The sequence below is a fragment of the Tuber melanosporum genome, assembly GCF_000151645.1.
Source record: "Tuber melanosporum whole genome shotgun sequence assembly, scaffold_29, strain Mel28".
NCBI lineage: Eukaryota > Fungi > Ascomycota > Pezizomycetes > Pezizales > Tuberaceae > Tuber > Tuber melanosporum.
Window position 1 is genome coordinate 905,387 of NW_003298963.1, and position 15,526 is coordinate 920,912.

Below are 15,526 nucleotides of genomic sequence, written 5' to 3' on the forward strand. Positions count from 1 at the left end.
GCAGCGATCATGCCAAACTTAACGCCTTCCACAAGCGCAATTAGGTCCTCAACCTTCTCCCTGATAGAAGCATTCCGTCCAAGGTGTCCGTGGTGGAGTACTCGAGTAGGTTGCTCTAGCCCTATTCTCCTTAGCGCTCGACATTCTGGTTTGAGGGTGGTTATTATCGAATGAACGTATTCTTGCGGAGATGGAAGCGGAAGTATGTATACACGAGAGTTTGGCCCGAAAGTAATAAGGTCCCCGGAAAGCGGGCGAAGAGCAGCCATATATAACTTGATGTCTCTCCCCTCTTTTTTTTTTTTTTTACGTACCTCATTGTAAAGAATACAGGTGCCGTGGGATCTCCTTGCCGTACGAAAGGTAGTCGGATTGATCATTTATGTCCTTCCGCTCCCCTTCCCCGCCGATCTTAGAGAGAACGGGAGGGAAGGGTTACCGAAGCCAACGTTCCATCATACCCCTATCACAAACCAATTATCAACATTTTAGTAAGCAGCCCGAGCCAAAGAATATCGCAACACTCAACTCAGACTACTCGAGTACTGGTGCTACATTACAGTGCAGCAGACAGGTAACACTGTGGTTTCAGATCTTATTTCCGGAGAAAGAAAGGTGACTGATTCAATGGGCGAGATATCCGTTCCGACAGCCTTACCTGCAACAATCATCTGATCGTAGTTGCTGCCGCTAACAAGTTGAGTGAGCTTGTCGCACTTGAGGTCGTTCAGTAGGCTTTCGACAAGTCGAGAGCAAGGCAGGAGCTCTCAAGCGATGGGCGGTCGTAATAGTCTACCAGCATGCGGAGTACTTTTTACGAAATCCCAACGGCAGTAGTGGCCAGCGAAGATAAGGTGCACTACCCTAGATTACAAGAAGATCAATGGTGATAGTGTGGTTTGATGGCAAATGATCACCCGCGGAGGCCGGTTCAGTCATGTTTGAATATACAGTAGAGAGTCTGTATAGCGTTCAGGAATTATACGGGTGCTGACTGACATATGTAGGGGAGGAGTAAAAGAGAAAGAAGAAAAAGTCTTGCCACCGATCGCCGACCACTTCCCTCAGGGTCCGGGTCTAGAGTCGGATTCTACTACCTCAATCTCCCAGTTCCAGTAGGACAGGAGTTTTTAATTCTCCTGCCCTATGTGATGGATTATTCAATAACTCATTTCCGAGCAGGAATCGAACTCCTGGGCTCCTGCTAAGCGTACAAGGGGGTTAATTGGTTCTTGACATATTAACCACTATGCCAGCTAGGTACTTCACATAATGTTACCATGGGAACAAATACTTATCCTTCTAGTAAGGCGGATTTACGATACCTTTTTTTCTTCACCAGTGGTCAATGAAACTACTCTGTATCGCCAAATACTTTAATTCGTTATGACTCAGTGAAGCCCACTTCATCAACTGTATTTTTTAGAATTGGAACATCTCGCGTACTAGCATCCTTATACCGAACAAGAACTTAAATATCAATAACGAAATCTCAAAAAAGCCATCGCTAGGGAGAATACATAAGATGAGTGAAGCTGCTATGGGAAGTTATGGGATTTTATCACCTGAATGCTTCCTGGACTGGCTGAGAATTGAAGATTCCAAGAAAAGCAGTTGTTCCACACTCCATGGGTATTACACTTCACCATTAGTGCTTTCCTGATATCTCGAGAGTTCCCAGTAGACGCGTAGCCACCGTCATTCTTTAGTGGAAACCGGTAGCCTTACTATGCTCACATCCGGTCTGACAGATGGGGATGAGAAGCGTGGCCCTGCTTTGTCGGACAGTTATCTGTTGGAAAAACTGCTGTCTTCCAAAATTGCAAGACTAGATAGATAGTAAAATTGCGGTCCTGCAGGAACAATCAAAAATGAATCCCGACTCACACTTCAATCCCCCCCCCAAAAAAAACTAGGGTACAATCACAATCCAGGTCTCACTGGAACTCCTACTACAGGTACTGTACCTTGATAATGCGATAGAGACCAAAACATATCAAAATTGCGGGTTTTCAAGCTACCATACCTCTACAGCTATCTTAGGGCCCAACTTTAAAAAAAATTTGAGAGAAAAAAATTAGCATCCCCAAAGTATAATACATGTCACATTCTATTTGTGAAGGGAATATCCCCTTAGCCAAGTAGATCGCTTTCTCAGTCAGACATAGTAGTTATTGAACAGTTATTTGAGGTTAACCAGCCAAATACATCCTTGTCTGTTCCGGTTAATGGGTTCCAACCCTTGTACCAAGCACTAAAAATAACTTATTCTGGTCAGCAAGTAACATGCAAGGGATACTTCAGAGAGCTGTGAATGGGAGAAAAATATACTAGATCTCACGGTTCCAAAAAAGTAAAATAATAAGTTAGACAATCAGGTAAGTGCACAAATATATATACTGTGGAATATGCTCAAAAGTCACCGTTAGAGAAGTATGATAAAAGTAGTATCCCATTATAGTTATACTCTCCAACAGTTGAATAACACTTCGGGTACCTAACCAATCCACTAGTCCTCTTTCCTGATTAGGATGATCCGAACATGGAGGAATAACTAATTTAAGAACCAAGTGGGAATCCAAATAGCAGCCAGTAAAATACACGAAGTAGTTAAAGAGTAGTAAAATCATTCTGTTCGGGGGATAAATTACCATATTCATTCCATGCCACCAATAGAGTATTAAAGCTTTCATTGCGAATCGAGAGCAGGAGATTATCTTAACTTGGAAGCATTTCCATGACTCCCAAGTTGAGACTTTATCGCCAAGCAAGCAATTAATCCGGAACCCCTTCACACAGTCTAAAGAAACATTTCTCACCTCCGATAGCAACTATTCTCATTCGAATAGACGTGATTATCAAAATTGCCCATGAGTTCCGCCTCCTCTATTCCCCCTGAAAACCACTTCTCTGCAGGTCCCATGCATCCAAACGTCGGAAAATCACGAGTATCATATCACACAGCCGCCGATGTCGCCGTCGCGTGGGGCGAAAGAATGCAATCTCCTATTCTCTCTGACCACTTCCATCGCGGCCGGCCAGGAAATCATCTCCACCAGTGCATACCGCAGCTTCAGACAGGAGAGTGCGGATCAGGCGTTTGCGCCCAAGTTCGAGTTATGCTCCATCGTCATGCTACGTCTTGGATCCTCATGGTTGCCATATGATACACCGCGCGCGCTACCGTAGTACCCAGTGTACTAACTCGTAGGCGCCAGCCGGGACTCGTGAGTACCGGTATGTGCTCTACGGTAAGGCAGGAACGAAGCGCGCACAATATTTGATCGTATGGGTATGTGACGCGGTGGTACTCTACCCCTATTCCTCTATTCACTCCCCACGATGACCAACCACCGTAGGTTATGGCAATATCAAATCAAATCAAAAGAACCGTCTGTTCACATTATATACACAAGAATGTAAGAAGAAAAAATCTCTACTTGTACAAACGCTTGGTGCGAGTACTTGTAGAAAGAAGTGAGAATGAAAAGAGAAAACTACTGAAAGGGAAGGGGAAAAGAAAAAAAGAAGAAAAAAAAGAAAAAGTAAGGTTCAGATCCTGTAACGTATGATATGAGAAGGGAGAAGAAAAAAAGAAAAAATCCCACCCAGCAACTGATAAAAGAATTCGCAAACAAGCCACAAAAGGATCCCTGTGGAGGATCGTTAGAACGGGGCTATGTAAGTAAGAAAAAGAAAGAAAAGTATTCGGCTAACTCAAGCCACTGTTGGTTTGGATGAGGGAACAAAAGTTGGGAGGAGTGAACGGCTATGATACGAACAAGGGGTTGAAAATATTCGCAAGAAAAGGTGAAAAGGTATAAAGTTACAACACAAATAAAAAGTGAAGAAAGCAAAAAAAGCGAGGGTTTGTGGATAAAAAAAAGCTAAACGATGGTATAACAAACTCCCTCAAGCAGCAATGATCTCAAAACTTTCCCAGAAACACGAGAACGTCACTCTTGCGCCAGTCTTCCCAACTCCCTTACCATTTTACTTCGTACAGATATTAATTAGGTGTAACGCACAACTATCGTGAATCGACGGCCGTAGACTTTTTCCCCCATCCTCCCCAGAATCCACCTCCGCTGCTTGTTGTACTGCTCGGGGTAGCTGAAGCAGGTGATCCAACCGAGAGATATGAGGAGAAGCTACTGCCACTCGCCGTTCTGTCAAGTCCTGGTGACAAAGGGGGGTCCCGGAATGAACTCGCACTACTGCTTGTGCCTCCTCCAAGAACCTTCCGCAGTGCCTCCAACTTCGCCCTAGCCTCCTCGGCCTCCTGCTTGGCAACCGCCTCTGCGGTCTTACTGGCAACAAGCTCAACGAGGAGAGCATCGGCTGTTGCCGGGGCATTGTTATCTTGGGCTAGAATGGACTGCATTCCTAGGGAACTTGAACGTTTGTTGAAAGTAGGGGTTGGCTGTCCCCGAGTTGAATTAGAACGACCTAGCCGAAGCTCCCTCAACCCTCCTTTCTGTGGCTCTCCCTCGCGATCCTTGAGCTCGGGTGAACCTAGGGGGTGCTTTAGCTCATTAATTGTCTTCTGCAGCTGCTGTTTCTCTCTCTGGCTTTCCTGCCACTTGGATCTGGCATCAAGAAGTTGGCTTCTTAGCCTAACAACATCGGCATCTTGTTCTGCTAGCTTGTTTGACAAGTCTCTAGACTTTAGCTGCTCTCTGTGGATCTGTTCGCGGGCTCGCTGGAGTTCCTCCTCTAACTGTGTGGTAGATGGTTTGGGTGTTATAACTATTTCAGACTCTGCCCTGGTCAGGTTTTCGCTTATCTGGTCACAGAGGTCGCTAATTTCGGCGATACCGTCGACACCCTCCGGTTCATCGCCATCAGGGGGACCATTTGCAAGCAATTCCACCAGTCTCTTTGCTAGCATCCGTTCCTCCTCTCTCTGAGCTTTAACCGTTTGAAGCTCGTCTACCTTAGCAGCGTGTTCACGTTGTAATGCACTCAAGGCCATAAGCAAGTCTTCGATTTGACCATGAAGCTCCCCGTCTTTATTCTGCCTTCGAGTTGATGATATTGACCTGGTCGATATTCTTCGGTCATCAGCGGCAACCGAGGAACATCGTGACAGAGTCGTTGCATCAGTGGTCCCACTACCAGTATCAGATGCATCGAAAGAACTGACTGTTGAAAGACTCTGTTTGGATGGGGTCCTTCTCATTAAGATACTTGCGGGTCGTGATTGGCCGGAGGCAGGACTCAAGCTTACCGGCCCGGGTGATGAACCTCCACCCCACATTCTTCCCAAAAATCTAGAGGCAGCTGCTTGCAAGTCTGAACCAGGTGTCTTGGCTGGTATGGCTTTGATGCCGTTGTCATCAGGATGCTCCTCCTTGAACCTTTTCTCTAAGTCCGCCAACCCCTGGCTAGTCACTATTCCCGTTAGGCCGACGAAGTCCTGGACAAGGTCATTGGCATTGAAGTTATAGGTATCCCATAGCCCCCGAGCCAAAAGCATCTGCATTACGTCCTCAAACTCGGAGGTTGCTAGCAAGCGCTTCTCATTCCGTCTCATAAGTGACAATGCCACACGCATAATAGTCTCCGGGGCACCCTCGGCAAAGATGACGTCGTAAACTCGGAAGAGCATAGGCAGCGGGCAGCTGACGGCAAAGAATGATAGAAACCATTGTGACGCATATGTTGGCTGGATCCCAAGGCGATTGAGATGTGCGGAGAGCTCTGGCAGATGGATTGCAAGGAGCTGTGTGAACTGATACATTCGCAATTGCAACCCGTACATATTCGGCAAGAAGCATGAACGAAGATCATAATGCTCCATAAGCCTATAGAACATGTTACTAACCCCCCTTAAGATCACGCCCTAATGAAGATTGACAAACCTCACGAGAACGCAGAAGGCTTCCTTCTCCCCCATATGCATGAGCAGCGGCCCCACCAAGAAACCAAGACTACAATAGTTAGAAACCACGGGTGCACATGGGGACGGCCGAACAAACCCCTGGCAATAGCCTATCTGCGCATCGTAAATACTAAAGGCCCTCAGCACCCTTCCTAGCATCCTCTGCCCCTCCCCCCCTTCTTGTTTGAACATCTCCAACCCTGTTCTCCCTATATCTTTCCCAATCAAATGCTCGTACGGAGACGTCTCGCCCAGAAGTTGGTCGTAGAGTCCCTCCAAACTACTATCCCTAGCTCCAGACATGGCAATCCATACTACTCCACGGAGCGGTGGGGGAATACCCCCACGTATCTTCTTGCTAAGAAGGTGAGGCAACTTTGAAGCTGCTCTATTGTAATCTGCAACCAGAGCAGCATAGAACTCGAGATCAGTGAGAGGTGGTGGAGTGGGTAGCATGGAGTATCGAAGGGTTTCGGGATCAGGCTTGTCCATCATTCTCTTCAGTTGGGCAAGGGACGGTGGTCGTTCTGGGTGAATGTGTAGAGCTTTAGGATCTTTCTCAAGACGCTTATTCTCTTGTTCCAGTCTAGCAAGGAGAAACGCGGTTCCCTAGATAAATCAAGGCCAGTTGTCAGTAAATTTCTCCCTAATTCCTGAAGGCAGGCAAGAGTAAAATTGGAGGCGGCGAATTCCATGGGAAGGAAAATGGACCAACCTCTTCTGAGGTTTCGTCTTTGATGCTTTCACCCTCAGTTCTCTCCAGCCCCTCCCAGTCAACAGCATTCTGTGAGCTAATGCTTTCAGTACTATATCTTCGAGAGGTAGCCATTTCGTCAGGGGAAGGTGACTCTATTGGTTCCAGGGAATACATGGGTTCTTCTTTGCCGTTGTTAAGAGGTAATTCTTCCGCGTTATCGTCGACGAGTTTAAGTGTCGGAGTTGGAGAAGGGAGGGATCCGAGGGTGGTGTCGGAAAGGCGGACCGTCACCATACTCATAGTAGTTTTTGAGACTGGGGTATTATCGTTTTCTTCAATAGAATCCACATGAGAGCCCACATAAGGTTCCATGGCGGACAGCAAGGTGGAGGGTATGGCGTGTCGTTGTCAAGGTGCCCAAGTGGAGCAGAGGAAAGTAGACGCGTGTGAATGGTCAACGTGGGAAGCGTATGTTTGGCTAGCGAATGAAGTGAACTTCAAAATTCCTAACGCAATGAAAGGGCGAGGGGCATGCAGTTCCGTGAAGTCGGAGTGCAAAGGGATGGAGGGAGAGGAAAAAAAAGGTGTTCTCAAGAATGGTAACAAATCCTTGGGGCATGGAGGAATGCAGGTTAGAATCGCGAATCCGGTTTTTTCTTTTTTTCCTCCCTCTCTAAGAGCGGGCGCAATAGTAAGAGGAGAACTGGTGTGGAGGGGGTAGGATAATGCAGTGCAAGTGGGAGCATGCAAATTGAATCAACAACGAGGGAGGGGTGTGCAAGGAAAGGGGAAGGAAAGTGGATAAGCAGGGACTGTATGCAGTGGCTGCTCTGAGGTGGTGGTGGATGCAGGACCGATACTCGCTCGCTGATATGATAGGAACAAGAGCTACACGTCGCCGTAAATTACGACCAGGAAGGAGAAGGGAGAAAGTTGTAGAAGTGAATTGATTTAATAGTACCGGTAATGTACCAGCAAGCTTCAGCTACTCCGAACAGGAACCCGTTGCCTTGATCATTATTGGAGAAAAGGAGATACAAGTGAAAAAGGACGGACTGATTCCTAGACCTCTTTGAGTTCTTGGCAGTACCCTACTCGTACATGCAGGAGGAAGGAGGGCGAAAAAGAAACGGGGGTGAGACTGGCGCATAGTACTAGTACTTTTGGGGGGGCAGATCTCAATAGGAGAGAATGGGGGAAGAAGCGATTACTGGCCAGGTTCAGCAAGATTAAAAGAGATGATGGGATGAGATGGGTGGTACAGTACCCTGTTGGACGGCACTGTGCGTTGGGCGGTACGGTGCATTAGGATTCATTACCGGTGCTCCAAAAAAGACTAATAAATGAGATACGGTACCGGTACCATTACTTTCTTCTTTCGTTCCTCCTCTTCCACTCCCTTCCTCCTTTTCCTCCCTCTTTCCAAGCACTCCTCCGCTCTTGGAGGCATTTGAAGCAAGAGCGTGAACTCCATCTCGGGAGCACTGATACTGTACTGTACTAGTACAACACATATCGGTACGCCAATTGTTCGCATGTGATTAGATTCAGGGGAGCATCTAGCACCAATAAAAAAAAAAAAAGACCAGAACCACCAGCAAAAAGCCCTAAAAGAGCCCACTGTGCATGATATTATGATACCGGTATGATAAATCAAAGTGTCATATCATACCGGTAATAAGGTACTTGTACCCTTTAACCCATACACTAGTGCAGTATAGATACTTGTCTGATACTTGTACTAGTACCCAAGTATCATACTCTACGGTATGGCGGCTTAACACCTTTGCGGGGTCACTCGGTTAATCTTCGGTCTCGGATTAAGTCCCACCCTCACCTTCACTCCTCTTCCTCCCTCCGTTTCGGCCTCTAGCATACCCCCAAGCGAGATCTTCCGGCTTTTGAAAGGTTGAAGAATAGTCTATATCTATACTGTGCTCGAGTATCATACTGTCTCAGCATACTCAAATGACATACCGGTATCCCGGTATCCCGGTGCACCTGACAGGTTACTACGCTGTGACAAATCCTCGCTTATCAGCCATCATACCGGTACTTACTGTACAACCTATCCTCGCACCCCCGATGACCACCTTAACGTACCGGCATCGTACACTACCGTACTTTTCTCAAGTCCTCTGCTTTCCTCCTTGCTCAGCCGCAAGGGTTAGCAGAGTATAAAATAGAAACACAATCATCACAGCCATCGCCCGATAAGTCTACTGGCTCCCTTCAGAACAAAAGAAAAAAAGACAATAGCGAGAGAAACTCCCTCGATCAAGATCAGGAGGAAAAGCGAACCAGAACTGGTATTCTATTCTCGGCTGCTGCATATACCCAAATCCGTTATCAATAGCTTCACCCCCACGTGTCCGAGGCTTCGCTGGAATGCTTTTTATAAATAAGAACAATAAGGATGGCAACCCTCTTCTGGTTCAAGATCTCTTTCAGCCCCGATTATTCGTTGATGGTGGTTACTGGAGCGAGACTCGATTATTTTCACCGATAAAGATAAACCCAGTCAGTGATTATACGACACCATACCGCCGCCCAAACCTTCATATTAGGAGCTTCGCGAGCCCTGAGAAATTCATGGCACTGCACAAACCGTGGACGCTAATCGCCAAACGGTGAGAATAGACCTCCGCTGGCCACCAAGATCAAGCTTTGCCGGGCTCACTCTAAAAGCAGGATGGGATGCATGCAGTAGCGAATAACGATCAACGACAACCAAAGACTTGTAAGTTATGGATAAATTGATTGAGCTTTGCTGTCACCAAAGAGGCGTTCCACGATACCCCTCGGCTACCGGTACTCTGTAGCTATCGATCAAAAAAAAAAAACCCGCCCATATTAACTTATCATATCGATTCCAGGTCTGATGTCATAAAGGTTAACTATTTATATCCCTCCAGTGACAATCCTTCGTGAGGCTGACCATCGGACACCCACTTCTACCAAGTTTACACCAAAACTATCGTCACTATTAGCATAAGGTCCCTTGCTCCGCCTCAGGTCTTGCATTTTGAGATGGGGTGGGTGACCATTCTTTCACCTAAGTGCAGTTATGCATCGCAGGTGGTCGAGCTCCATTGCTCACAGGCTATTTTAAGAAATGAATTCGGTTTATTCTTTTGTCGCGGCCCTTACATTTAATAAACACCGGGAAGTCTAGATTTTCAACCGCCAGTACACTGCAGTGCTTGTACTTTTATTTGCGCTTTCTTAACCTTCTGCCGGATACAAACCCTCTGGACCAAAGTACAGCTAACAGCATGCGACAATATGAGTTCGAGTGACCTTTAATGACAACTGTAAAAAGCCTTCCACATCCAGTCCGCGCCCCACATTGGCCATACTCTACATGAGCAGCATTGAATGAGAGAATTCCCTGTCCGGGTATGACGCCCCTCACACCGAAATTTTGCACGACTCCTCGAAACATTGGTATCATACAGTGCAGCAGGAAATAGGCCACCGGGTGCTATGATATCTTATGTCACTTCTGTATCCGCCTGCTGAACGGGCGTTTGTCTCAGGTGTGGAGGGGTGTTTCTCAGCAGCAAACGAGTGCATCGAGTCACGGTTCTGGGAAGTCATGCAAGCCTGAAGCGTTTAGGACATGCCTGGCTTACACAACGTTCGACCCGAACTGCCAATGCACCATGGGGTACTGTGCCGAACAGTGTGGCCTAAGGCCAATGTTTGCTCTCGAGAAACAGCAGGATGCTCGACGGATTAACGCAGCAGAAATAGTTTATCACAAGACCCAAAGAACCAGAACCCCGTACGAGCAAATACACCAAGGCCAGTGACGGGGCCGTACTTCGTTCTATCATACCGCGCCAGATTTCGCGAACCAGCGGGGTAAATATTTCCAGTCTGCTCAGCTTACCCAGAACACTCCCGCGCCGCCCACAACCCGCGCAACGCTCATACCCTCCGCTCGGGGATGCTGATGGGTATCTAAGAACCCTTTCCTGTGGTCCACACAATTTTCTCCGGCGACGAGTGTGCCAAACTCCCCATTTTATCAGCACCCAGGAGTATCTGGAAATAGGATAATATGTCGTTTTTGAATCCCGGTACTTCGATCTCTCGGCCTATGCTGTCAACGCACTTTTCCATAGCGTCTCAAGCACCAAGGAGCAGATTAATACGTGATAAGTCGTCGCATTTAGTGTGTCATCAATACCCATCACGGCTCTTGCAATCAAATCACGCTTATGATCCTCCGACAGCAGGTGTCACGAGGGTAAATAAGGGGAGGAGGCGACATGATACTGTATCAAGTCAAAATAGAGAATCCCACCTGCCTAATCATCGCTTCATTGATTGAGGTGAATGGGTGCCGCATGCAATCGAGAACTATTGTGTGAACAAAAACCTGTGTCCACCCCGCAGCCGGGAAAAGGCTATCGCCACCAAGTCCCTCCAGTATGGCACCGACCGCGCAACCTGTATGAGTACGATGTCTACCTACCTCTTTAAGAGAGAAGCAAGGCAACCAGGTCGAAACACATGTAATTTACGCTGCAAAAGCATAAGAAATCTTGGCGTTTTCCGGGCCTAAAAATCGTGCGGATAAATTTGTAACCCGCAAGTACTTGTGGATTTTCGAGGGCGGCAAACATGTCTATCGAGTGATAAGTTATGAATAAGTGTTGGATGCACCGTGCGAGGGAGGGGGAATGTCGCAGTGGCGCGCTTTTGTTGGTGACCATTGCTTACTTAATACTTTGTGCTGGGGGATTCTTCAAGTGCCGTATTGCAGTATGATAACACACTCCCGTTGGTTAACTCATGTCTTGGTTGCTGTAGCATCATACTGTTCCTTGAGAACTCTTTCTACGGAAATTAACGCATTGGCTTATAATAGGTTTGTTTTGGCGAGCTATTATACAATATCGTAATTTTAGTAATTATTTACTAGGTTGTAACTGAAAGAGGGCGTTCGGGCTGTGGTAGATAGGAGGGGTGCTCGTACTTGTGTTTCCGGGTGATCTTTTAGGCTTCCTCGCTGTGAGGACTTAGAAGCTGTTTGGCCCACTGTTATTGGAAATCAGAGTACGGTAGGATGGGATTTGGTATACTTTGTTGTTATTCGTATAATAATATTATGATAAAATGTGTTTTGGAAATTTTTCTAAAAGGTGTGGGGTATCATGGTTGTGATAATAATACGGTAGAGTCTGCGGTAAAAAGAATCGGAAAATGTGGAAACGAAATCTTGGAAACACGGTTGCTCAATTGGCTCGAGCGCACTGTGTCCAATAAAACCCCCTAGAAGCTTTTTCGTCATCTTCCGATTTTTTTTTTTACCACAGGCTGTATATTATTATGAAAGAAAAAGGGGGTGTTAATAGTACTTGTATATTGAAATATAATGATACCGTGGTCCAGCAAGAAGTTATTGAACAGTTAATTGAGGTTAACCAGCCAAATACATACATCCTTGTCTATTGTGGTTAATGGGTTCCTACCCTTGTACAGTCATGTCCGGAAAGTTTTCGTACCCCTGAGGTGCAACCCCGCAACACCTTATCACCACAACAACCCTCCTCACCATGGCCCCTCCACATAACCTAAGAGCAAGAGAAGACCTGTCACGAATGTGGCTTGGCACAGAAAAGGTTTTCACATGACTCGTGATTATGAGTCATAGGCATGTTATGGTTTCACATGTATGACTCATTTAGGTCATATGATTTATTATGTTATGATTTGTTATGTTTCGCACATAACTCGATTATGAGTCATGAGACATGTGCCTGGAGAGTATACCTCGTGAGTATGCCTTGAGGGTATACCTTGCGCATATGATTTATGTTTCGCACATGACCTCGTTATGAGGTCATGGGTTTCATACATGTGACTCAGTCGAGTCATATGACTTGTTTATTGTGTTATGATTGGTTTATGAGTTTTTACACATGACCTTGCTACAAGGTCATGGGTTTTGAGCATGTGACCACTTTGGTCACATGATTAGTTTGTTATGATTTGGTTTCGCACATGTGACCACTTTGGGTCACAAGACTACGGGAGGTTTTGGTAAGGGGTTTCCTAATTGGGAGAGGCTATTCAGCCACATGTGGCTTGAAAAAAGACACTACCACAGGGCTCTTCGTTCAGTTCAACTCCAATCACAGCTCAGAATATTCTCCAGCCCCCGAACCCTCCCCATCCAAAGACTCTCAGGCTATCGTCCCTGAATCCTCTGTACTGCCAGCCGAGAGCGGCTTGGCTACGGCTATAGTTGAGGTAAGTTTATGGTCTGCTACACCTCCTCTCACTAGGGCTGTCCAAAGTAAAATGCCTAGTTTCCTCCGCCAGGCCTCCTGTATATAAGGCTGGCTCGTCCACTCCTTCCTTTTTGGCTAGGATGTTGTCTGGAGAAAGGGCTCTGTACGAGACCCCAAAGTTCAGATTAGATGACCCTGAAGATGAGGACTACAATCCTCCTACTACTGGGACGCGACGGTGTACATGGTCGGTATCCTCCGCCAAGTGATCCGCTGCTCTGGTTCTGGTGCCACAATTTTTAAGGGTCATCAATGTCGATGAAGGCCGAAAAAAGCAGATTGTTCCCACCCTTCCAGGCCTGCTACTTGACATACATCACGGGTGCCTAGCCATTCCCCTACCTGTGAGTCTCCTATCGACCATTGAGGCCACACCACCCTTCTGTCTCTACTGGTAATCGAAGACATCCTGCCTACCTCTGTAGTGTTGGCTCGGGATACTCCCATGGATTTGGAAGAAGGATGTAACTCCAAAGAGACTGGACTGGGCGACCGCATCTACATCCTCTCTTTGGCAATGCCATTGTTGCCACCGGCCTTTGGTAAAGAATGAGTCTTGCCTGAAGAACGGCTGGTGAGCTCCCAGGAAGCCTCGCATGATGCCCAAACACCATTGGAAATTCAGCTTCCGGATACTCAACCTGAGGAAGCCGATACCGCTGTGACTCAGGCAGACTCAATCATGGCGGGAGTATGCGAGATACTGGATGCAAGTAGGACTCCCTCTCCTGGACTCTGCTCGGATAGTATATTGGGATCCATGCTGGAAGGACTGGAGGACATCCACTTTAGCAATACTCAGCCCCTCCTCTTCTCGGAATCTGAGTTGATTGAAGACAACACAGTTCATGATGTCAGGACTTGGATGAACAATGGCGCCACATTTGGTAATGAAGAACCAGAGGGCGGAGTGAATTACTGGAGCTGGGTACACCTACTGGAACGGGTGGTAAAGGTGCTAACAGATATTGTTGGCAATCAAGGGGAAGAGATAGAAACTCTGCAAGGTAAGCTGTCTCCCTGCTGCTGATCCCCTTCAGTGGTGTCTGGCAATACCCCATTTGGTTTGTTGGGAACAATACCACCTCCTGTCCCCTTTAAGGGAAAGAAAACTGCTACTGCGGCTCCAAATGCTAAAGCCTCCTTCACGGAGGTAGTGAAATGGATGGCATATGTGCCCAAGCCTCCTGCCGCTCAGAAAGAACAGGCACCCTCCGCCCACCCCACATCAGCAGCCTTCTCCTACCAGTCTAGTAGTGGGATCTCCTCTAGTGAAGGGGGGTAACCCTATGTGTGGCTTGTGGAGGCGAAGGCAAATTGGTATACTGGGAAAAAGAGGATGGGGAGGAAGAAGAAAAGAGAAAGAGAAGGAAATGTGGTAGATGCCTGAGGGGTGCTGCTAGAAGGAGAAGAAAGGCTGCCAGAGGATCTGATAGCGAGAAGGAGATGGCGACCTGGCTAAGACTCAGGAAAAGAACGCTGATAAGAGGGAACCAACTCTGGTAGGAGCGACGTCTGCTGCTCTGCTGGCTCAGTCAGGACCTGCAGCCATGGCCGGCATCAAGATAACCACAACCCCAATGTAACAAGAGTACCAGTGAGTTCCACAGGGGCCTCCAGACCTACTCAACTCAGTACTGGTACCGCCACAGCTGTCACCAACCCCAGATGCTCGTGGAAAGTATAATACTATGTGGTTCGCTACATGCAAGGAGGTTGCCTTACTAGAAGGAGTTGACATTGAGGCTATTAGGAATTGGATTAACACAACCTTCTCCAACCAGGGAAGGATTTAGGGCAGTGCCCCGTATATCCGTGCCGGACATGTTTGGCCTGAGATTGGTTGTATCTTTTTGCCCCTGGCGGGACATTCTATTACAGAATTAGGTAACAGGCTCAATAAGGCGAGGCTTGACCTACTTACAGAATTGTCGCTCCTGGAATTTGAGTTCCAGAGGAACCTGGAAAACGTGAAGATTTTCATTTCCAGTGTCCCGCTTAGTGACACAGGACGGAGATTAATATGGAGGGTTGAGGGATGGACTGGAAATGCGGTCTTTGATGGCCTCCACACTGACTTGCAGCAATCCAACACTGGTGTAGTTACTGTTTCCTGACCAGATATTATCGGATCCATCGACGCCATGAGGCAGGACAATGCTATGACGTGTGGTATCTGCTTCGTGGACGAAAGGAACAAAGCCATCAGGAAAAGGCTGGCCGAGGGAAAAGTTTGGCTGAGAGGAGGAGCCCATAATGTTCGGGTATTTGAAGAACATAGCCTCCTAAAGGTTTATAGTAAGTGTTTGAAGACTGGCTACTTTGAGGCTACTTGTGGTTGCTCACCCCAGTGTCGGTTCTGTTTTGGAGTACATTTCTTCCAGGAATATATATGCAGCGGGCTTGGATACCCTGGAGGTATAGGACAGGCCTGTGGATGCACGAGGAGACAATGTTAGCTTTGCGACTGGATGGACCACTTCACCGGGTACGAGCAGTGCCCAGAGGTCAGGTTGTTACCCCCAGTTACATTATCCTGCCCTCAAAAAAACCTCGAACGGCTCCATCAACAGAACCTGCCATGAATCTGGAACAACAGGGAAGTCAGACAAGAAGAACCTGAAGATGACACTGCAGTTG

The 15,526-nt window shown here is 47.2% G+C and overlaps 1 protein-coding gene across 1 annotated transcript; it reads right to left on the reverse strand.

Moving 5' to 3' along the window:
• Positions 1-4,030: 4,030 nt before the first annotated feature.
• Positions 4,031-6,953, reverse strand: GSTUM_00006714001 (uncharacterized protein; the record flags this gene model as incomplete). Its single annotated transcript, XM_002838883.1, has 4 exons — positions 4,031-5,807; positions 5,865-5,933; positions 5,982-6,493; positions 6,600-6,953. 4 exons carry the CDS (start codon positions 6,951-6,953, stop codon positions 4,031-4,033), a joined length of 2,712 nt encoding a protein of 903 aa, XP_002838929.1.
• Positions 6,954-15,526: the final 8,573 nt, after the last annotated feature.